The sequence below is a fragment of the Leptonotus elevatus genome, chromosome 15, assembly GCF_054856555.1.
Source record: "Leptonotus elevatus isolate MCC_2025b chromosome 15, RoL_Lele_1.0, whole genome shotgun sequence".
Lineage (NCBI taxonomy): Eukaryota > Metazoa > Chordata > Actinopteri > Syngnathiformes > Syngnathidae > Leptonotus > Leptonotus elevatus.
Window position 1 is genome coordinate 1,684,234 of NC_141253.1, and position 21,181 is coordinate 1,705,414.

The window sequence follows — 21,181 nt, forward strand, 5'->3', positions numbered from 1 at the left end:
CACCCGCCAGTTCAAAAAAGACATTAACTTGATTAATTGCCTCATTATTGACCACAGCTTCCGGTGACGTTTCCGGCCCCAAAACGTTGCGAATAGTTTCCGGACCAAGATGACAAAAGAGCAAAGTTCTGACATGGCCACAGCGAGATGGGAGTACAGCATTATGACATTTGGTAGACATATCTGCCATGAATAGACCCACCAAAAAAAATCCTGCTTGGAAATTTTGATTTGAAGCGGACATGTTTTAGGTCATGTTTGCCAGAGGGTCTTTCAAGGCCAACTTGTCCTACACGATTGTTTTAATAAAACCCCAAAGCCAGTTTGACTTGGCAACGTGTCATTTGGTAGCCATCTTTAGATCCACCAACATAGTCAAGGAAGCCATGCCTGGAAAGACACAAAGTCTGCCATTTTGACTTGAGAAGCGGCCATTTTAGGGTCATGTTGGTGATTTCTTCAAAGACAGACTCATCCCAGAGATTTTGTCCAATTGTCACAAAATTGGAATCAACCCAATCAACCCCCCAAAAAAACAACAACTCAAGAAGCCATGCCTGAAATGAAAAGACACAGGTGTGCCATTTTGGTTTGAAGCATGCATCTCATATTTGTCTGTTTCCAAAGACAACACCTTGCATCACAACATGTGGACATTTTCTTTAAAATGTAAAAAAAAAAAAAAAAAAAAAAAAAAAAAGCAGAAGTGAAGTAGAAAGTGCAACCTCCAACACAAAAGTGTGATGTTGCTTCATTGTAGGAGGAGCAGGAGGAGGAGGAGGAGGAGCTGAGTGAAGGGACCAACTTCCCTGCAGTCACTTGCCGTCAGAACTGCGTGAGCAAAGTGAGTGTGCGGCAGCAACCACAAAACTTTTTAGTAAGATTCTGCACGGGGGACGGAAGAAAAAAAAAAAAGTCTGCTGGGATGTGACTTTTCCTTCGAGCGGAGGATGCACATCGAAGCTTGAGGAAGACCATGAACGCCACCGCCGACGCTCCTCAGCCCTCCTCCTCGTCGCTCCTCGTGGGCGCGCTTGCCATCCCGGTCATCATGTTCATCTTCGGGGTGGTGGGCAACGTGACGGCCATCGTGGTGCTGCGCATCTCCCGCAAGGAGCAAAAGGAGACCACCTTCTACACGCTGGTGTGCGGCCTGGCCGTCACCGACCTGCTGGGCACGCTGCTGGCCAGCCCGGTCACCATCGCCACGTACGCGCGCGGCGCGTGGCCCGGCGCCGAGCCGCTGTGCCAGTACTCGGGCTTCATCCTGCTCTTCTTCTTCCTGGCGCAACTGTGCATCCTGTGCGCCATGTCGGTGGAGCGCTACCTGGCCATCAACCACGCCTACTTCTACAACCGCTACGTCAACCAGCGGCTGGCGGCGCTGGCGCTGCTCGCCATCTACGTCAGCAACGCGGGGCTGTGCGCGCTCCCGGGCCTGGGCGTGGGCGAGGTCAAGCTGCAGCGGCCGGGCACCTGGTGCTTCATCGACTGGCACGGAAGCAGCGGCGGCGGCAACCGCACGTCAGCGGCCGCCTTCAACCTCGTGTACGCGGGCGTCAACGCGGCCGTGGTGCTGGCCACGGTGGCGTGCAACGTCCTGGTGTGCGGCGCGCTCATCCTCATGCACCGCCGCTTCGTCCGACGCACGTCGCTGGGGGCCGAGCGCGTCGGGCGGCGGCGGGCGGCCGCCGGGGCGCAGAGCGGCCGCCGAGCCAGCCTGCGGCGGCTGGCGGGCGCCGAGATCCAGATGGTCATCCTGCTCATCGCCACTTCGGCCGTGGTGCTCGTCTGCTCCATCCCGTTGGTGGTGAGTGAGTCGCTCGGCGCGCGGGCGCGCGTGCCGGGTCACCGCGTGCACCCGCGCAACAACCAGCGCCGCATCAGAAATGACGCTTATGGCTACCATTTAAAAGGCTTCTTAAAAAAAAAAACACACAAAAAAACTTGAAACACATTCGACTTTGAAAGTCATTCAAAACTACTTTTGCTGTCGTGACTGAGCATGTGCAGTACATTTTGGTCATTAAGTTAAACGAACGCCAATAGGCTTTATTAGTTAAAATTATTTTTTTTTTTTAAAGTAAATGGGAATTACATAAATCTCAAGTTAGGCTTGAAATATTTCTGTGAGTGTATCTGGGCTATGATGATGCCACTTTCAGCGAAAAGCATTAGCAAAATGGTTGCCCCTGAGATGGATAAAAACAACTGCATTTTGCCTGCTTCATTTTTATTTCACAAACACAATATTAATCGCAATGCCGTGTTTAGACTAGTGGGGGCTGCATAGAACTCATTGTTTTTATTTTTTAAAGATTTTTGGGGGTTGACATCCCCTTTAATATATATATATATATATTTTTAAAATTTTAAAGAGTAATTCTTCCAACTTTTTAACAAATTTCCACTAAAGAGGAAGCAGTAACAGCAAAAGAAACCAAAAAAAAAATCTACAAATGCTAACTGCTACTCAGGCCATTTTTCGTCGGTCGTTGAAAATAGATTTTCCGATGATGACAAGCTGATTTTCCCAGTAGGACTTGAGGGCGGTCCTACTGATTGACCATCTGCACACACCTTATCATGAAATAAACAGACTGACACTTCATGTGATGGGATTTGACTTGACAGCTTGAGGTGAGGCCCGCAGAGCAGCCATGAGCAGTGCAAGCAAGACTGGGGAGGGTTGGAGGGAAAAGGTCCCCCCCCTGCCTCGTGATGAATGATTGTTTGAAAAGGGCCCGTTTTTCTTGGCCCTCCGCCTTGTCCTCACTACGGCCCGACCTTCTGTTTCTGCCTGTGTTTTGGCTGTTTCCATGTGAAACGTGTGAGAGTACGTGCAATTATCTACAGCGGCGTTGTCATAAACTGTCAAAATCATTTGGACACGCACGCATCGGGCCCATGGGTTGGATTGAATTTGAAATCAGAAGTCACGGGAAATGATGACAATACTCACAACTATTCAATTGAAGTCAAGAAAAGATCCTGCAAAATTGCCAAAATTAAAACTAATCTATTTTGATAGAATACTTGGTTTTATTCTACATAGTTGTGCGATAAGACACATTTTCCAAATCATTTCCATTTTTTGCATAATTTAGCCAACTGATCAGAAGAAACGCTGAACAAAATTAACAATCTATTTGGGAATTTTGCTCCTAGAAATTGTATAAACTGATTCTCAACAGTCTGCTGCTCTTTTCATTTGGTAATGATGGATTATTGTTTTTTTGGTCCAATCAGATTTCACTCCGTGTGTCGCCACGTCAGTTTAAGATCAACATTCACCGATTGTCACGCCGACCTAAGTAGGGCGAAATTTATTCTCCGAGCTGTGAGCAGCGGCCACGCTTGGGAATCGTTATTATTCACATGAACTTTCCAATTCATCCTCGCTGACCAGCATTTTTCTGTCCTCCGATTGGTTTGTCGTTACTGTCAATTTACAAATAAGAACGCATTTCATTCAAACATTTGATGTTTTTGTGGTATTATTAGATACGTCTTGATTGTGAACTCCTCCAAATGTCAGTAAACACAGCTGCCCGCGGTATGCTGAATTTTTGTTGTTATTGATGCTTTTGACAATTACAACATTGCAGTGGTGATATTAAGAGCTGTCCAATTATTCTCTATGTTGTAAAGCTAAACAAATGTTAAAAGGACAAGAGCACTGTAAAACTTTTAAATGTCCTGCCTGAAATTCACATCTTTATTGTGTGACCAGAAAATAAGTTATTTTATTCATTGTATATATTTTTAAGTCTGATTAATCAGTTATCAGTATTTTATTCTCCTTGGGGGGAAGAAAAAAAAAAACTTTTTGGGGCAAGGTACCGATTTCCACCCATTCTTTTGTCTGTTTGACTAATCAAGACACGTCTCCTGTTTTGGTCTCCAGCTGAGGATCTTTGTGAACCAGCTATTGAGCAACCAAAAGGAAGAGTCTACGGGGCTCAACAAAGACCTGCTGGCCATCCGCATGGCCTCCATCAACCCCATCCTGGACCCGTGGGTGTACATCCTGCTCCGGAAGACGGTGGTCCTCACGCTCATGGAGAAGATCAAATGTCTCTTCTGCAAGATGGGACGCGGCCGGCGAGGCGACGGCGGTCAGTTCCGCTGCGCCGGCGTCCGCCTGTCCTCGTCTTCCATCGTGTCGCGGGACTCGGCGTCTCTGGCGTCGCGAGGGCGCCAAGGGACGGCGTGCACCTCGCAGATTTGTCTGTACGCGGCCCAGGGCGGGACGGGTTCCTTTCGGGAAGGGACGGACGGGGGCTCGAGCTCACCCGGAGGACAGATGCTACTGACCCCGAGGGAGTTGAGGGGGACTCGGACGTTGGCCCTGAGGTGGCCCGTCGAGGGCGAGCGGCCGGAGAGCTCCAAGCCGGCTTTGCAAGTGTCGCTTACGGACGGGACGGCAAACGTCCAGGAGAGATGCATCTAAAGACTCGCCACGGACAACTCGTCTCGTCAGCTGTAAATATTTTGCGTAGCTTCAAATGGCCTCAAAGAATTAAATACATCACAGGTTTGATGCCCATTGTGATTCAGCGCCCATGTCCGTTTATTTGGACTAGATTTGCAGTGTCGCCGGCATACGTTCAAGAAGCATCTACAATGTGGGAACACCCGTGATATACAAAGACCATAAATATATATATTTTTTAAATGACCCTTCCCATACACTACAGTGTTTGGGTGGGTGTACTCGGGTCGGTGGACCTGGGGTGGGAGAGGGTGATTTTATAATAAATAAATAAAATATAATAAATACAAATAAAATAATATGAAGAAAAATCACAGAAACCAAAACTTTCCCTTGGGTATAGAGGTGGCCATGGCTACCCCTGGCCACCATGTAGCTCCGCCCCTGCAAGGAACTATGTTGAGATCAATTGAGGAGCTTCATTTGGATAAAGTAGTGCTTTGTAAAAAATCTTGTGGCATCTTAGAGCCAAGGAACTATGTTGAGATACATTCAAAAGCTTCATTTGGGAAAGAAAAAAGTAGTGCTTTGTCACCATCATGGCAATTATGTAGCTTTTTGTGGAGGCAACAATTAGACATGGTCCTTTGCAAATAGCCAGGGGTTTATTATGTAATATTAATTTTGTCCTCCAAATGTGTCTGTCGGCTGTATATATATACCGGGTATATAAAAGCCTGCCTACCTTTGCTTTATTTCAACATCACTGTTTTCCTTAGCTCCTGTTTTCACTCTCGCTCGCAAACTCGAGGCATAGCGTGCTTGCTTCAAGCCGTTTGCCACTCCCAGCTGAAGTTTACTAACTGATACATGAAACAAAAGACAATCAAACATTAAATATTTAAACAGCAAAATATTCTACAAAACTATCCTTTTGTCCGCTAGCTTAATGCTAACATATAATGCAAAGTGCCATCGACGGTATACAGGAGCTAACACCTTACCTTCTCTGCCTCTTCTTTTTCTTCCTGAAACTACACTGCATCTCCTTGAGTCGAGCTCAGTGCTGCCTGGCATATTGTGGCACTACACTGGAGGCACAAAACTCTAAATTCGGACTTGCTTGAACACTGTAAAAACAATAATAATAATAATTTAAAAAAAAACATAATTTAAAAACCTGCAATGCAACAGGGATTGTACACAAATATAATTCTATCCCATTTGCAAAAAGTTCCTATTATGGTACTTTTCCAAGATTGTTAGCTACATGCTACGTGACAAGTGAGCTATTCAAATGTGAATGTTGCTATTTTAAAAATGCTAATTTATTTTGCGTATGAAAACGTGCAGGTTATGGTCTTCTCCGTGAGAAGGTGCAAATATTTTGAGGTCTTTTGTACGGCTTTCGGGGTTGAGCGCTCGCAATGTGAATGATGTGCTCTCACAATGAAAAGGCAGCCACGCCACATCTGCCGAGTTGTTCATTTCATTTGACCAGCACATGCATTGCCTTCATTCTGATTCATCTGATTTATTTCTTTGCTCTATTGTCATTGTAGAAAATGGAAATTTGAAAGAAACCACATGAAAATGCAACTACTCTCGACCTTGTACAAAACTATAGCAACAAATAAAGTTGGAAAAAATGGTCAGGAGTCTGTATTGTTGTTTTTTATTTTATTTTATTTTTTATGTTTGAGAAATAATTCTCATTTACAAGTCGAAATGGTTCAGTGATATATATATATCAAATATTAATCTCAATTAATCTTTTCATTATCATTTCACAATATATATTAATAATCATGCCCAAACATGTATATTATAAAATGAACCTCCAGTAGTTGCTTTCGGTAGGTGTAAAAAGCAGAATGGCAGAGGATTTGAGGTTCCATAATCTTCAGCAAAAACTAGCCTTATCTTGGAATACTTCCTGTTTACACTCTTCTTTCAAATCTAGTGGCAAACTAAATAGTGTGCTGGAATCTAGTGGCCGACAGTGGAATTACACTGAAAATTAACAGGCGGCAGAACAAGTCTAATGAATAAACTGTAATTTGCAAAATAGTAGGACTATCTTCTTGCGCAAAACGGGCCCCTCCCCCCACAAACAATCGGCCCTATGCACTGTGCGTGGCAGTAAATAAGTTCTGAGTTGAAGTAAGCAATCAGGTGATTTATTGCAGTTTATCAGTTTGTGAAAACAACCTGGATGACTTCAGCCTTGGAGACAGATTATAACTATCACAGGTTATGTCACTTATTGATCCCGCCTGACGTCAGCCAGACTCGACCGCCAATTGGTTCCACGGAACGATTTCAAATGGATGGATCCTCGCTCAAATTCAATCAACTGGGCGTTACCTCGCACAAAAAAAAAAAAAAAGAACATTCTCTCCATCTCGCCTCGACCTCGGTAGGATCTTTACGTGGAATGTCGGATTGTGTTTAATGGCTCTCATATATTTTTACGACCAGCGGCCATTCAGTACGCAGACGCATTCTATTGACATCCTGGCCATGAACAATACACCTTAAAAGCACAATTTATGTTTTTTTTGTTTTTTTTAATATAGCAAAAGTCAGCTGGAATATTTCCAGTGTACACACAGCTGCTGCTTCATGCACCCTAATCACTCTTTGCATACAAAAAACTGACTTCCATTCATTGTCTCATTATGTAACTTATGTGTGTGTGTGTGTGGGGGGGGGGGGTGTCATGATGGTATGAGGACATGAGAATCAAACTTCCCTCATACAGGAAAAAAAAAAGGGAAACGTTAGAATTTGATTTCAGTTCATTTATTTCACAGGGATTTGTTTGGAGTTTTGCAATGGCGTAAAAGTATGTTAGGAACCATTACCGCAATTTTGTCAACGGCTTCAGACGGACTCCGATTGACTTATTGAAGTCCCTGTAAAGTGAAAACATTTGTGTCTTGTTTATTTGACACATTTGTTCAAGAATAAACACAATTATTTAAAAAAAATAAACGTCCCGCTCAACTGTCACTGAAAACCATATGCTTAAACATAAAACGTTTGAGCCGCAAAAATGTATCCACCCAACGCCACATACTCCCGTCCCTCGTTCGCTCTTCCTCCGCCCTATAGTGTGCATGCACTCGCGGCCAACAACAAGGTGCTCTAAAGCAACCACGCCAAGGTAAGATGCATTTTTTTGTGGCGTATGCATAGCTAGCTAGCTAACCACTACGCCAGATAACTGATGCGAATGTTAGCATTAAATGTTTTTAAACAGTGAGGGAGGGACAAATCCTGCTGGGCACCATTTTAGCTGCGAAAAAATAAAAATAAAAATCAGGAAAACTGAAATGGTGAAAAACTGTTTATCGCTCTATCTCCACAAATCAGTGCTACAAAGTTTTCCGTCTTTGCTGTTTTTCAGCAACTATCTTCAAACGTGTATCAAGTGAAATCAAATCTCTGAATTCACTTTAGAGGGTCTCTAATTCAAATAATAATAATGTTCCTCTGTGTCGGGCACGTATAGCGACATGCAGAACTATGAAATGCTCTTCAACTAGCAGAAGCGACTGTAAAAATAACCTGCGTATAAACCTGCTGCCAATCATGCAACAAAAACAAAAATGAAGATGACATCATCAGTAGCAATACTTTTTATGTCGTTTGTGTTTGGTGGTGTGCCATTAAGTCTTTTTTTAAATGTAAAAGATGTGCCTTGGTTCCATAAACACAGTTCTATGGGAAAGTTTGTGTATGACCTCAATGACCTCGTTTAGTTCCTCATGCATACCTTCAGAGTCTTCTCACTTTGACAAAGTCTTCCTGCGAGGGTGCCGCTGCGTCCCCCGACGCGCCCTCCCCCGATTCCAGCACGTTCCCCGCAGCGTCCACCACCAGGGCGCCCGGGTCGAGGCGGCGGCGGCGGCAGCACGCCTGGCGCCGGCCGACGGCCTCGCATGCTGCCAGAACTTCGTCCGACTCAAAGTCAAAGTCGGCGTGGAGCTCCGGCGCGTCCAGGAGCCGCTGGTCGGCCTCCTCCTGAACCCGGAGGTTCTCCCCGGCGGCCGCCTTCTGCCGGCATAGCGTCCGCGCCCACACCAGGTCGTCCTGCCACAGGGCGCGCTCCCACGGGCGCAGGTGGACGGCCACCTGGAAGGACCGCAGCGCCTGCATGCAAAAACGCAAGCCGTGCTTGGGTTAATCCAAACTACCGGTAAACAATAACAATTACAGTGTTCCCTCGCTATATGCATGCATTTTTTTTTTAAAGTAATTGACCTATTTTATACAATTTATGAAGGTTTGAACATTGAGAATGTTTAAACAAGAGAGAAATGTGAGGAAATATATACATGCTTCGATGAGAAAAGTGTATAAACGGTGTGGTGAGGGGTTTTGGAGCCTTAAAATATTTAGAATAACTGTAAAGTATAAAGCTTACTACTTCGCGGACTTCATTTATTGTGGGAATTTTTTGGGAACCTAACCTCAGCAGAAAACGAGGGGACACTGTACACTTAATGTATTTAAAGCAACCACCTAACTTTGCCTTAGGAAAGTCTGCTAGCTTGATGCTAAGACACAATTCAAACTGCTTAGGCAGGCTAATGAAACTGACATCAATCATTTCTAGCTAGCCAGCTACAAATTCTATCCATCTATCCATCTTGCCAGCTAGCTACAAATCTAGCTTGTTTGCTAGCTACAAAGCTATCCTAGTATTTGTTACGCCGAGTCTCGTTTTTTGGGGGGCTAATTAACTATTTTTGATTATCCCATGTTCGCCTTTTTTTTTTAACGACTTTTTGTTGATACTTTTGGAGTGAGGCGGACGTGCAACCAACTTGGCCGCCTTCGTAGCTCACATGAAAATATTGTACGATTCCCGCCCCCTGGCCTAATATCGACTGCCCCGCCGCGATATGACGATGACTGAATTTGAACTTTTTCAAAACATTAAACAAGTGAGACATTAGGAAAAAGTTGGTCAAAAGTGACACAAGCGGAATGATTCCACTCAAACGTGTTAAAGACCTTGAAGGCTTGAATCACGACTGGACATGCCTGAGTTAAAAATAGATGTTATCGCACCCCCCCCTGCCTCCCACTTGGGTGCACTCTGTGTGAGGTGTGTCTGTGTTTGACTTTCACCACTTCCTATTGTCTTGGCCGTGAGACAGGTCCCACAAGAAGAGCAGAAGGGGGTTTTCATTTCAGAGCTTTTCCCTTGATGCCGATGACGTGAGGTTTAAGTTTCAAACCGGCTGAGATGCGAGTTTAACTTGCGACGTGATCACACGCACAACCCAAAGCAATATCTCAAATGGCATTTCCGCTTAAGAAATGAATGAAAATCTCATTGCCTCCAGTGCTACTCACACTGGTGTATGGAAGGTGCGAATGTTTGGTGGTGGTCGGAGGGGCCGTAGGCGCACACTGGCAGCAGTCAGCCTGCCCCAGGGCAGCTGTGGCTACTTAAGTAGCTTACCGCCACCACAGTGTGAACGTGTGAGTGCATGAAGAATGTGACTACTGTGAAGCGTCTTTGAGTGTCCGAAAAAGCGCTATATAAAATCTCATGCATTATTATTATTATTATACTATTAAAATATAGCCATACATAACATAAATAATATGCAAAGAGTTAAACGGTTGGTGCATCGTGATTAATTCATTGCAGCACCTTCTGGTGTGCGTAACGTGGCCACCAGGAGGCAGTATAATACACTCAGGCAGACATCAAACGAAGAAGACTTTCACAACTACAGTGACTCAGTAATTTGCAGTAATTGTTTTTTTAGCAGTCAATTTTCACAAAAGGATAAAGAATATATGCCTGTGACTGTCTACATGTAGTGCTCCATTTTTTGTCTTTGTCCATCTTCCTGTGAAATTTGTTAAATTTACACATTTCAATTAGTTAAAGTTGAATTGATACATTTCAGACTTAGTTCCTTTTTTTTACTTTTACTTAAGTACAAGAGTTGAGAATGTGTCCTTTTACTGGATTATTTACTTCTTCTTTTTTTAAACACAAGTTTCACTACTTGTGTACAGACACATTTGCAACCTGCTTCACACAGACGCACGCCCAGTATATTCAAGACGGGGCATGTTTGGCGGCCATATTGGCAGCGCGTGGTGCCGCAGGCGCTTGCCGTGTTTGGGTTGTTTGTAGTAAACATGCGCAAGCGACTGATCTTAACAATCAATCAAATCAAAAAAAGCGATTTACGTCATCGGTGTCCAATTTTCAGGTGGCACAATGTTCCTGTTTGTGTTTTTTTCTCCCCGTTGTTTTTGCTCAAAACATTGCACTTTCCAGTAAAGTTTATGTGAGCGTTTGAGTTACGTAACAGACAAAACACGATGTTACATTTTCTAAAAGTGATGACATCATGAAAACTGTTGTTATTATTTTAAATGGTGATAGAAATGCCGCTTTCCTACTGCAAATGTGTCAGACAATTTTGTGGATTTTAAAACTGGTAGATTCTTTTGAAAACAAGTATGAAAAAAATCCAAAATCTGTGTGACAAATTAAGTGACATAAGTTTGGGACACTCATAGATGAAAAACTTAACTGTATGTTTTGTTTTTCAATGAAAAAACAACAACAAAAAACCCATCATGAATAACTGTCAAATCTTAGCCAAAAGAAGAGGATGTCTGGTCACCAACATTATAACATTATATTATATTATATTTTATTGATCAATTATTCAAAATGTCATTCATATTTTAATTTTAATATATTTTCTTAATGATTTGATATTATAATTGAAAAAGTTATAAAATACTTAATACTTATATTAATATTATTTTTATATGAATTAATTATATTAATAGAATGTAAATATCTCATATATTAATCTAACAATCAGAAAATAAAGTAACTAAATATCATTTAATAATTATTTTTTAAATCTTAATAATAATAAAAAATATTAACTAATTAATGTTATTATTTTAATTATGAATATATATACTATATATAATAACATCATATCATCAAGCAGGAGGTGAGTGCACAAAGGTCATTTTGGCTGTCGCGTAAATTCCAACTTCTGACTCACCATGTCGACCTCTCCCATGCTCAGCTGGGCGCGGCCCAGAGTCTGCCAGCCCTCCCACCACACCGTCCGCAGCTTCACCGCCGTCTCTGCCGCCTTGACGGCCGGAAAGACCTCCTGCAGCGCCGTCAGCACCTGCGGCCCGACGGCAAGCGGGGAAAAAATAATCACACACAGTCAGCATTCACAATGTTTGTCAACTGCCGGGTGGTGCGAGTGACCAACGCCGACGTGAAAAGATCCAGCGGGTTACTTTTTTTTTTTACTCGCTGAACAGCTCCAACATCTGATCGTGTAAAGCCAAGCATATACGCTGCCACTCATTTCCAGCACGTCCGCGAGTTTACCTGGGCCTTCATCTCGTGCAGCAGCGGGTCGTCTGGAGTCAGCTGAATGGCCTCGTCCCACTTCTTAACGGCTTCTCTGTGCCTGGAAAACAAAAACATGTTAATGTATTTTTACACCTGCATGCCTGCTAAGAATGTTATTGTTGGGTTTGAATACCCTGACCACAATACAAAATTGAGAATTTGTCTTTACCCGCATGTTTGACTTGTGTTATGTAAGTTAACAAAAGGGCCACGTGACGTGTTTACTTAGCGAAGCCTTGCATGACATCACTTGTTATTGACAAATCAGTCTTGCATAACGTTGTCATATACACTAAGCAATATGCACGCCCAAAACACCCGTCCAGCGAATACACAAGGGTAAGCTTTGGCAGCAATCCGACAAAAACTCTAAAATGGCTGCGTTCAAACCAAAATGGCAGACTTTCTGTGTCTGCATCAACTTGGCTTTTTGAGACTTTTTTTTTGTGGCAGACGTGCCTACCGATGTTCACGTTTCTAAGTACAACTGGTTTAAAGGACTAAATTGGGAGAAAAAAAAATCTGCTTTTTGGTTGCAATTGGACAAGATGTGTAAGACGACTTGATCTTGAGAGATCCATCAAAACGGCCAAAATGACTGTAAAATGGCTGATTTCAGTCTTGCCCAACGTCATACAAATTCAGCAATGTGCAATCCCAACACGCCCATCTGTCTAGTTTGCATACAGAATTCAAATTTGGAAACAATTAGACAAAATCTTCATCTATTAAGGAAAAGGCCAAACTGACTCTAAAATGGCCGCCTTAAATCAAAATGGCTCTCATAGACATTTCCCGCTGTCTCGTATCCTTTTCAGTTAAAAACATACTGTACAACTTTGACTCAAGAAAAGCTTCAAATGCGTCCCCAAGATATAAATCATCGTGTGCAAAGATAAACCACAGCGTAGACCCATTGCGAACCGTTGGCAAAAAGGCTAAGAGAGAGAAAAAAAAAAAAAAAACAGGCAACGAGGAAGGAAATGGAAGTGTCGAAACTCTTAGCAAACCACCAGTGGACCATGTGAACAAATTACGCAACGTGTGCTTGGTATGGCTTGTGTGTAAGGTCCACGCTAAAGCAGGTTACTGTGTACACAGTTGACAGTGAGGTCAAAGAGGGCAGCAAATAAAAGGTCCTGATTAGTCAAAGTTAAACAAGAGCTTGTCAGCCCTAATGGACATTTTACCAGTTTCCCATCAGGGGCCATTACAATTTAGAGTACAGCTGAAAGATTTTGAAAAATAATCCAATTGTATTCTAGTGCATTGTGATGTTGATTGGAGTTAGATTAATTATTCAACCCCCAAAAAAACACTTAATTAAACATCTGCAATATAACAGTGGCGCCAAAGCTGACCCGCAACATAGCAACAGTGGCAGACTTCAGCGGGTCAAAAAGGTTAAAGACGATGAAAACCGACGCCCTGTCTGGCCACACTCAGATCACATCTAAAACCCCGCGAGTGCCATTAACGGGCATCATTTCCGCGCAAATGCGATTACGAGGCGTCGCCCGTGGCAACAGACAGCATTCGATGTCGTGGAGTGCAGACGGGGCTATTGGCTGAGTAATTGGAATCCGGTTATAGGGTCAGCTACCCGGCTGCAAAGATCACATAACAGCTCCAAAAAGAGACCGTGTATTGTAGTTGGGAGAAGGTCCCGGATTGGCGGACAAAATCTCGCCACGTTTGTTTGAGGACACTTGGGAATAGCCAAAACACTTCCAAGAATCATCAAAAATTCACCGCCACGCTGAAGCCCAATGTTGTGACCAAAACACAAACTCATGATAATGTTGTGTCATCTATGTGTCCAAACAAAACGTTTCTAGGGCAAGTTTGTCTTTATATCTAAAAGGGTTGATTTATAACGTTAGATTACTGTGTGGTTTTATAAAGTAAAATCTATTGTTCCTATTGAGAAGAAAAAAACAAGTTGTAAAATGCTGTTTTTGGGAGGGTCTGAGAAGGATTAATGGCATTTCGATTAATTTCAGTGGGGAAAGATGACTCGAGATGCGAGCATGGTCACGGAACTGATTAACTCCTCGTAAATCATGGCACCACGAGAGCGCTTGTTTTGCTTGTGGACGTTTTACTTTGCGATGGCGCCACCTATTGACCGCTTCCCACCAGTGCACGCTGTAACAACAACAACACTCCAGTCCAGTCGGAACGAACCTGTTCTGTTCGGCCAGCGCGGCGCCTTCCTCCTTCAGCGTCTTGCTCTTGGCGGCGCAGTCGTCGAGTAGGATCTCCCGGCGGCGCTTGACGGCCTGCTGCCAGTTCACTTGGCCGTCGCCGTCACGCCGCTGCCGGTCCTCCTCCTCCTCCGCCGCCGCCGCAGCGCCGTCGTCCGCCTCCTCAAACTGCCGAGACGCCGACTTGGATATCTTCTCGCCCGATTTCCTCTTCCAGCCAAAGGACGCCATATCCCCGGCGAGAAAGACAGTTTGGGGGTCGGTTCAGCACCCGAACCTCCTCTCACAGCACTACAGAAATCGACACGTTTTAATTATGTAGGCAGCTACATATGGCAGGATAATGTCTTCTTCTTATTTTCCTTGCATGATAAATGTTAACACGTACCACGGAAGCGCTTGTTGTCAAACAAATGCACGAGTAGTCATGATATCCAGAAGAGTTGGATGAAGCCCACGTCGACTAGTCATGCCTGGAGTAAGTGATGACGCAATCAAGAAGCGACCGTTGTTACGTTGAGGATATTTTTTAATTTTATTTTTGGTGGTGCTGGTCATTTCTGGTAGGACTTGAGAAGCCTCGTTTACCCCGGACGCTACACGGTAGCCAACATAGAGTACTTATTTTTATTTTTCTGTTCCCAAATTAAACGTAAACATTTACTGCAACAACAAAATTGAACACATCACTCTCCAGCCATGACTAGCCAACTTCACGCTGCGTCTACTTCTGTATTAATTACCGTGTTGTCCGTTCCGTGTTTTTTGTATACTTGGCCAATAAAGACGGTTCTGATTTTGATTAAGTCCGGATATGGCCTTAAAAATATTGATCGAATCAAGAAAAAACGGGCTTTGCCAGCGCCATCTTGGTGGAGTCATAGCGCGTGCGTAAAATTAAGTTCCGCTTCCAAACGTTTGACCACACACGGCCACCGTTGTTTATCTATTTCTCATTAAAACGTCACATTATTGTGCTAAAACCTCTTTTCGCGGGGGTATATAACATTGAATCGCATTTGGTCTTCCCACCATGTTGTTAAAATGTTGTGTACTTGGATAAAATGAAGGAAAATGACGTCAGCCGAGTTAATTTCTACACAATAGTTCTATGTGATCCAGGAGCTGTTTGAAAGGCAACTGATTATAGTTATTCTGCAAGAAAAACGCCGACAACATGGGTAAAAGATACTACTGCGACTACTGCGAGCGCTCTTTCCAGGACAACATGCACAACAGGAAAAAGCATCTATTCGGCGTGCAGCACCAACGAGCTAAAAAGGCCTGGTTTGACCATTTCAGAGGTAAACGAAATCAGTCACTATAAACATTTGACCCAATTTCGACTGTATAATATTGCCCTTAAAATATCATTATTTTTCTTTTTTTGCAGGCTATTCAGAGATTTTTAAAGACGAACAAGCCAAAAAACCTTGCAGGAAGTACCTCCAAAGAGGTGACCGCAAAACATCGTTCTTGCTGGCAGCTAAAACTGAAAAGTTTGAGAATGTTTGCATGCGAGTGATAACATGTGTCATTTGTGTTTAAGGCATGTGCGATTTTGGCCCCAGCTGCAGGTTTTCGCACATGTCCGAGGCTGAGATGTTCAATTTACAAAGAAAGGTGCAAGGTAGGCGACTCGCCACAGGAGTGCGCTGTTGGCTTTGGAAAATGACACACAAACTTGTCACAATTACACACACACAATACACATCAATGCAATTGCCATGTACATGTAAATAAGCCAGTATGTTTAAAAAAATGTAAACTTTATGCAAAAAGTCCAAAGAAAAATGCACAAGTGTTTGTGTCTTGTTGAAAACGTGTCCTGTCTGTCGTCTAATTCGGCAGCATTGCTCGTCAATATTTGTGCTCGTAGACAGACTTCTTCTTTTTCCCTCTGCGAGCCAGCGCCGTAAATTTGACAGCGAGACAACGTCTCTTGATGTATTTTTACCATAAAAGGAGACGTGTGGGGATTTGTTACTTGATTAGAAAAATATGGAGGAGCACCGCAGATCACGCGCTGCTTGTCAAATAAAAGGGACGTGAGACAAATACCGTCTAGACGTTTGTAAATAAGTCATGCCGCTGGCTCTTTGCCTTTTTGGTTGTCTGATGCAGTGTTTCCCAACATTTATTGAGGCAAGGCACGTATTTTTACATGAGAGAAATCTCACGGTGTAACACCACCAAACAAAAATGTCACCAAAGTATGCATACAAAAATAATGATGACTGAAATGTACTTACTGTGATTTTCGAGCACTTGGCTTTTACTAGGTTGTATGAATTGCAACAGGTAGAAAAAAAAAAAAAATAGGTCAGTTTTTGAGAATTGAAGTGTTCTGCCTGCCTGTCACTATACATTGTTGGAATAGATAGATGCACAAAGTTACTGCGGTATCTCAGATTACAAGTGACCACATAATTTAAGAGAGTCCATTAGCTTGATGCTAACTCTGCAAAATGGCATAAACGGGCTGATAAAACTAGCCTCAGTGTTGCAGTAGCTGTGCATTTAACCAGATTGCGTAATTTACACTCTGCTAGCTTTAATGCTAACTCACAATGCAAAACAACACAGAAAAGCTGACGAAACTAGCCTCAATTTTGCGGTATTTGTGCATTTAATTAAAGCACATAACTTACGAAAGTCCTTTAGCTTCATGCTAACACACAATGCAAAACGCAACTGACAGTTTGATGAAACTAGCCTTGACGTTGGGGTAATAGTGTATTGAAACAAACCATATAATTTACAAAAGTCTGTTAGCTTGATGCTAATACACAATGTAAAACACCATAGACGGGCAGACGAAACTAGCCTCTATGTTGCACTAATTGTATATTTAACCAAACCACATCATTTCCACTCTGCTAGCTTAATGCTAACACCGAATGCAAAACATTATATGGGCTAACACTAACAAAACTAGCATTCATTTTGCAGAAGTTGAGGATTTAACAGTGCAGCGACACATGCAAGACAGACAATATAACGATACTTATGGCATGCATTCTTTATCCTCTGTGAAAAAAACTTTTGTGTATTATTTTTGTGTTTTATACTGCCCCCTGGTGGCCAAGATGCACAATAGGTATTCAAGCATGAGATCACGATGCACAATTCTATAGATTCTATTTAAAAATGTTACTACTGTATCTTTTTTTTTTTTAGTACAAAGCAATAGAGCGCTATTTTCTTATTAAAAAAAAAACATGTTACAATTTTTTAAAGGTGGCTCGTTTCAAGGAATGTACATTAATTTGACACAATACATTATCTATAGTAAATAAATGGTATTTTTTTTTGTTCCAACCAATGAGGTGGAATTGCGCCATTGTCCGTCGCTGAGTGTTTGGGAATCAAGTCCAGACGTCTGTAAATAAGTCATGACTCTGTCTGGCAGATGAGAGATGGCGCTTAGAGGGCTCGGAGGACCCGAGCAAGGCCGAGCCCAGCGTGGAGGTGTGGCTGTCCGCCAGGGAGAAGAGGAGAAGCGGCCGGGTCGGCAAAGGGTACGAAGCGCGCGCGTGACCGCCCGCGCACGTCCGATGGCCCCGACTTTATTTGATTATTTATCCATGCAGTGTGCAAGACGAGCAGGAGGAGGACCGGACGCAGAGCGACGTCCCGCCGCAGATCTTCTCCATTCCGGACCTGCCGCCATCGCTGGTGCCGCCTCCGCCGGGCGGCTGGAAGGTCGACAGCAACGGGCAATGGGGATGATTATTGATGCGCCGATTAATCAGCCGATTTTAGCTCTTTTGAAATTGCCCACTTTTTGCCTCCTTAAAAAAAAAAATATATATATATATATATATATATATATATATCAACATGATATGATAACAGTAATAAAAAAAAGAGGCACATTTGTGACAATTTTTATGCTCCATTGTAAAATTAAACAAATACTTAAGGAGAAAGTTTTGTCCAAACTCATGCATTTATTGTTGTAAGAATTAGGGGGGGGGGGGGAAAACTTTTTATTCATTTTTTTTTTAACTTAATCAGCCAATTAATCAGTTATTCGAATTTTATGGCTTTTTTCTTCTTCTTTTTTTGCATTAGGGGTCAAATTTCAATATTTTTCTTATGTTGTAACGTGTTAATGAGTAAAACAAAACAAAAAAAGGTTAAAGCGCTAATATCGTCTGCCCGATTAATCGATGGGGCCTTTTTTATTGTAATGTTTAATTTTCTAAAACTTTTTTTTTTTTTTTAATCGTCTAAAACATTATATTGTGTAATTTCCCATTGTGTGTGTGTTTTTTTTTATTGGATGTCATGCATTCAGACAGCATTTACATTACATCAGTGAACACTGGATACGGTCAACTTTACACAAACAAGTCAGAACGAACAAACGCGCACACACACTGAACATGTTCATATATTGCTGATAATTTTGCAATAGATCCAGCATCAAAACTACATTTTTCAAAGTGCTCCACACTTTTCACATTAAATACGACATATTTGTGACAAAAGGCACCTGACAGAAATTATACGTACATCTTTTTGAGGACAAGCATTCACAATAATATCATCTTTTGTTACAATCACAATTATTGTGTATGTACATTCACATCTAACTTTACATGATATGTTATCATGAGGAGGTAATGGCTAATGTCATGTAACGTCCACAATCTTCATCATCTTATGTACACGTCATCTTTGTTTTATTGCAAGTTCAAGTTCAAAATAAGACGACAAAAAAAATTAAAAAATAAATAGATTCAAGTCTGAAAAGTGCATGATCGTCATAACTACACAACTTTTGGATGTGAAGGAAAACCCTTGGAGCATTTAGTCCTGTATCCCTGAAATCCATCTCAAGTACTAGTACACTCTTTGCCCTTAGTAGTGTTCAGTGCACTAGTGGACCGTCTGTCCTACTACTAGTAACGTCCCCCCCCCCCCCCCCCCACTTTCAGTGGCACTTTTGGCCTGCTCGCATTTCTTCAATATTCAAGTTGTACAAAGTAGGCCAAAAGTGTCACTAGTAGTGGGAAAAAAAAAACTTCACTAGTATGACACAGTTGTGAGGATGACCGTCCTCGAGTTAGGTCGTACGTCGTTACGGTTTGTAGCACGTTCTTTTTCGTTAATTTCCCACAGTAATCACGCCATTTTAAAGTGATTTAAACGCCATTTTAAAGTGATTTAAACGCCATTTTAAAGTTATGTTGTTCTTACCTCCAGCAATGTACGTACTTTCAGCAGGTCGGCGCGTCACGGGCTGTGTCCGAATGTGGTCCCTACTGAGGGGTCACGCCAATCGATGTCCACTCAAACGGGTTGATATAGACCATAATGCATTGCGAGTATGAAAAACAACCAACATGGCGACAGCGCAAGCGCGGGAACCAAAGCGATGCATTAAATATATACTACATCAATAATTAATTCATTTGAGTTGAAGATATGCACAACAGCGAAAAGGAAGTACAGTTTTAAAACATTTTCATTCACAGTAAATAGTCGGGAGATTTATGCGCCGTGCGTCATGACAGGTGCGGTGGTCACGTGATACGCGACGAGGAGAAAGTGAGCGAGCTGGCTGTCCGTATCGCCAAACAGAATGAGGGCACTGCATATTAGGCCATTATATAGTGCGTGGCTATGTAGTGAACGAGGGGTTAGGGAATAAAGGTGGACATTCGGACACAGCCACATTTCCGTGTTTACGTTTGAATTTGCTCCGCTCTGCCGTCCGTTAGCAATGAATGTCCGTGCGGAAACACGAAATATTGGTTCCGGCGTTTTCCTGGTCGCGCAAATATGTTTGTTTTTTTTTTAATTACTGTTCAAAGTATTTTGATGTAAATATTGACTTTAACGGAAATTCGGGTTACACTCAGCCAGTACTTGAGGATGTCATGCTTAAGGTTCAGGAACTAGTCAAAGAAAAGTGGCACTAATTTTGAAGAGGAAAAAAACGTAAATGGTATGTGGGGATTTTAAAAGAGCTAATATCGGCTTGCCGATTCATCGCTAAGGTGACAACTGTGTACTACTAGGTCTACGATTATTGACATTGTAAAATGATTCAAATGAACAAGTTTCGCTTCCCCTTTTCTACTAGTAGCGTGCAAAAACAAAGCGTAAGATACTAGTGCACTGAATTGTCTTACTAGGATATGAAGGATATCGCATCAATACTGAAACGGCTTTCACATCATCTAAATAATTGTGTTTCTGATGTGTGTTTTGTTTTTGTTTTTTTACATTTTTATTACAAAATAATCTGCGCTGCGGCGTCACCTCCTCCAAGTAAGAAAATATAAGCGTGGCCTACGTGAAATCATTTTCATCATGATATGTCAAGAAATTATTCTTCAACAGTTCAAGTGAACCATGTGGAGAAATGATCAGAACATCAAATTTGCGTTTGATGTTGTTGCATAATTTGTGCGCACACACACGCACTTTTGAACGCATTCGCTGCCATTGACGGCTGCGAACGTCAACGTTTCATTTCAACTGGGCTGCCAGCGAATGATTTCATTTCAATCGATGATATTGCACACTTTTGTTGCAGTCTCCTCGTCCAGGAATTTAGTAGGATTTTGCACACACACAAAAAACTCATAAGTGAGTCAGTCTCCCTCATGACACACCAAATAAAACCAATGGAAGAAAATATATTTTTTTTGTGTGTAAGATACTGATTTGTTGCAATAGGCTGCTGCTTCTTGAGGGTGTTTGTTTGGGTGATGTCATGATGAAACGGTTGCGTTGAATGGTAGAGTCACGTTACAATAAGGGTATGCGTACAAGTCGCGCAGTTGCGTCAGAAATGCGTCATTTCTACTCATAAATTAAAATGTGAGTGGAGAAAAAAATCAGGGTTCTAAATGCTTCATGAATTTCTTCTTGAAGATTTTTTCCCCCTTACTATTTGAGGGGTCTGTTGCATGTAAATGTTTTAAAATGCTTTATAAATGTTTTATAAACTATTAATAAATTGTTATAAATGAAATACATATTTTTAGCATAAACACTTCATAAACCCTGGATATATACACATGAAATCCCTTCTCAATCAACACCTCTGGGCTTCTGTTAAATGTGTGGTGGGGATTTTGGCAT

At 42.3% G+C, this 21,181-nt stretch overlaps 3 protein-coding genes across 13 annotated transcripts; 2 read left to right on the forward strand and 1 right to left on the reverse strand.

Moving 5' to 3' along the window:
- The first annotated feature begins 834 nt into the window (after positions 1-834).
- Positions 835-5,185, forward strand: ptger4b (prostaglandin E receptor 4 (subtype EP4) b). Its single transcript, XM_086096219.1, has 2 exons — positions 835-1,810; positions 3,908-5,185. The coding sequence occupies exons 1-2, from the start codon at positions 977-979 to the stop codon at positions 4,451-4,453; spliced, it is 1,380 nt and encodes a 459-aa protein (XP_085952345.1). The 5' UTR covers positions 835-976; the 3' UTR covers positions 4,454-5,185.
- On the reverse strand, positions 5,083-21,181 carry ttc33 (tetratricopeptide repeat domain 33). 5 transcript variants are annotated; one of them, XR_015097212.1, is made up of 7 exons: positions 14,466-14,966; positions 14,058-14,368; positions 11,847-11,928; positions 11,503-11,634; positions 8,217-8,593; positions 5,440-5,565; positions 5,083-5,298 (listed from the first exon to the last, which is right to left on the reverse strand). XR_015097212.1 is itself a non-coding variant. In XM_086096221.1 (6 exons), the coding sequence occupies exons 2-5, from the start codon at positions 14,306-14,308 to the stop codon at positions 8,219-8,221; spliced, it is 840 nt and encodes a 279-aa protein (XP_085952347.1). In that variant the 5' UTR covers positions 14,309-14,368; positions 14,466-14,966; the 3' UTR covers positions 5,433-5,565; positions 8,217-8,218. The 5 variants fall into 5 exon arrangements, 4 of the variants coding, with proteins under 4 accessions (XP_085952347.1, XP_085952349.1, XP_085952348.1 ...); XM_086096221.1 differs by lacking the exon at positions 5,083-5,298 and having other exon boundaries at positions 5,433-5,565; XM_086096223.1 differs by lacking the exons at positions 5,083-5,298; positions 5,440-5,565; positions 14,466-14,966 and adding an exon at positions 19,304-21,181 and having other exon boundaries at positions 7,225-8,593.
- zmat5 (zinc finger, matrin-type 5) lies at positions 14,003-18,838 on the forward strand. 7 transcript variants are annotated; one of them, XM_086096226.1, is made up of 6 exons: positions 14,003-14,395; positions 15,200-15,381; positions 15,471-15,533; positions 15,627-15,707; positions 17,490-17,598; positions 17,671-18,838. In XM_086096226.1, exons 2-6 carry the CDS (start codon positions 15,255-15,257, stop codon positions 17,807-17,809), a joined length of 519 nt encoding a protein of 172 aa, XP_085952352.1. In that variant the 5' UTR covers positions 14,003-14,395; positions 15,200-15,254; the 3' UTR covers positions 17,810-18,838. The 7 variants fall into 7 exon arrangements, with proteins under 7 accessions (XP_085952352.1, XP_085952353.1, XP_085952357.1 ...); XM_086096227.1 differs by having other exon boundaries at positions 14,003-14,335; XM_086096231.1 differs by lacking the exon at positions 14,003-14,395 and adding an exon at positions 14,424-14,555.

Excerpts from the sequence above, each read along its gene's own strand:
- zmat5 (XM_086096226.1), top strand. The coding sequence starts at position 15,255 with ATGGGTAAAAGATACTACTGCGACTACTGCGAGCGCTCTTTCCAGGAC. Across the intron at positions 15,708-17,489 it reads TTTACAAAGAAAGGTGCAAG|ATGAGAGATGGCGCTTAGAG; the intron begins GTAGGCGACTCG and ends TCTGTCTGGCAG. Across the intron at positions 17,599-17,670 it reads AGCGGCCGGGTCGGCAAAGG|TGTGCAAGACGAGCAGGAGG; the intron begins GTACGAAGCGCG and ends TTATCCATGCAG.
- ttc33 (XM_086096221.1), bottom strand. The coding sequence starts at position 14,308 with ATGGCGTCCTTTGGCTGGAAGAGGAAATCGGGCGAGAAGATATCCAAG. Across the intron at positions 11,929-14,057 it reads GCGCTGGCCGAACAGAACAG|GCACAGAGAAGCCGTTAAGA; the intron begins GTTCGTTCCGAC and ends TTTGTTTTCCAG. Across the intron at positions 8,594-11,502 it reads GCATGGGAGAGGTCGACATG|GCGCTGCGGTCCTTCCAGGT; the intron begins GTGAGTCAGAAG and ends TTTTGCATGCAG.
- ptger4b (XM_086096219.1), top strand. The coding sequence starts at position 977 with ATGAACGCCACCGCCGACGCTCCTCAGCCCTCCTCCTCGTCGCTCCTC. Across the intron at positions 1,811-3,907 it reads TCTGCTCCATCCCGTTGGTG|CTGAGGATCTTTGTGAACCA; the intron begins GTGAGTGAGTCG and ends TTTGGTCTCCAG.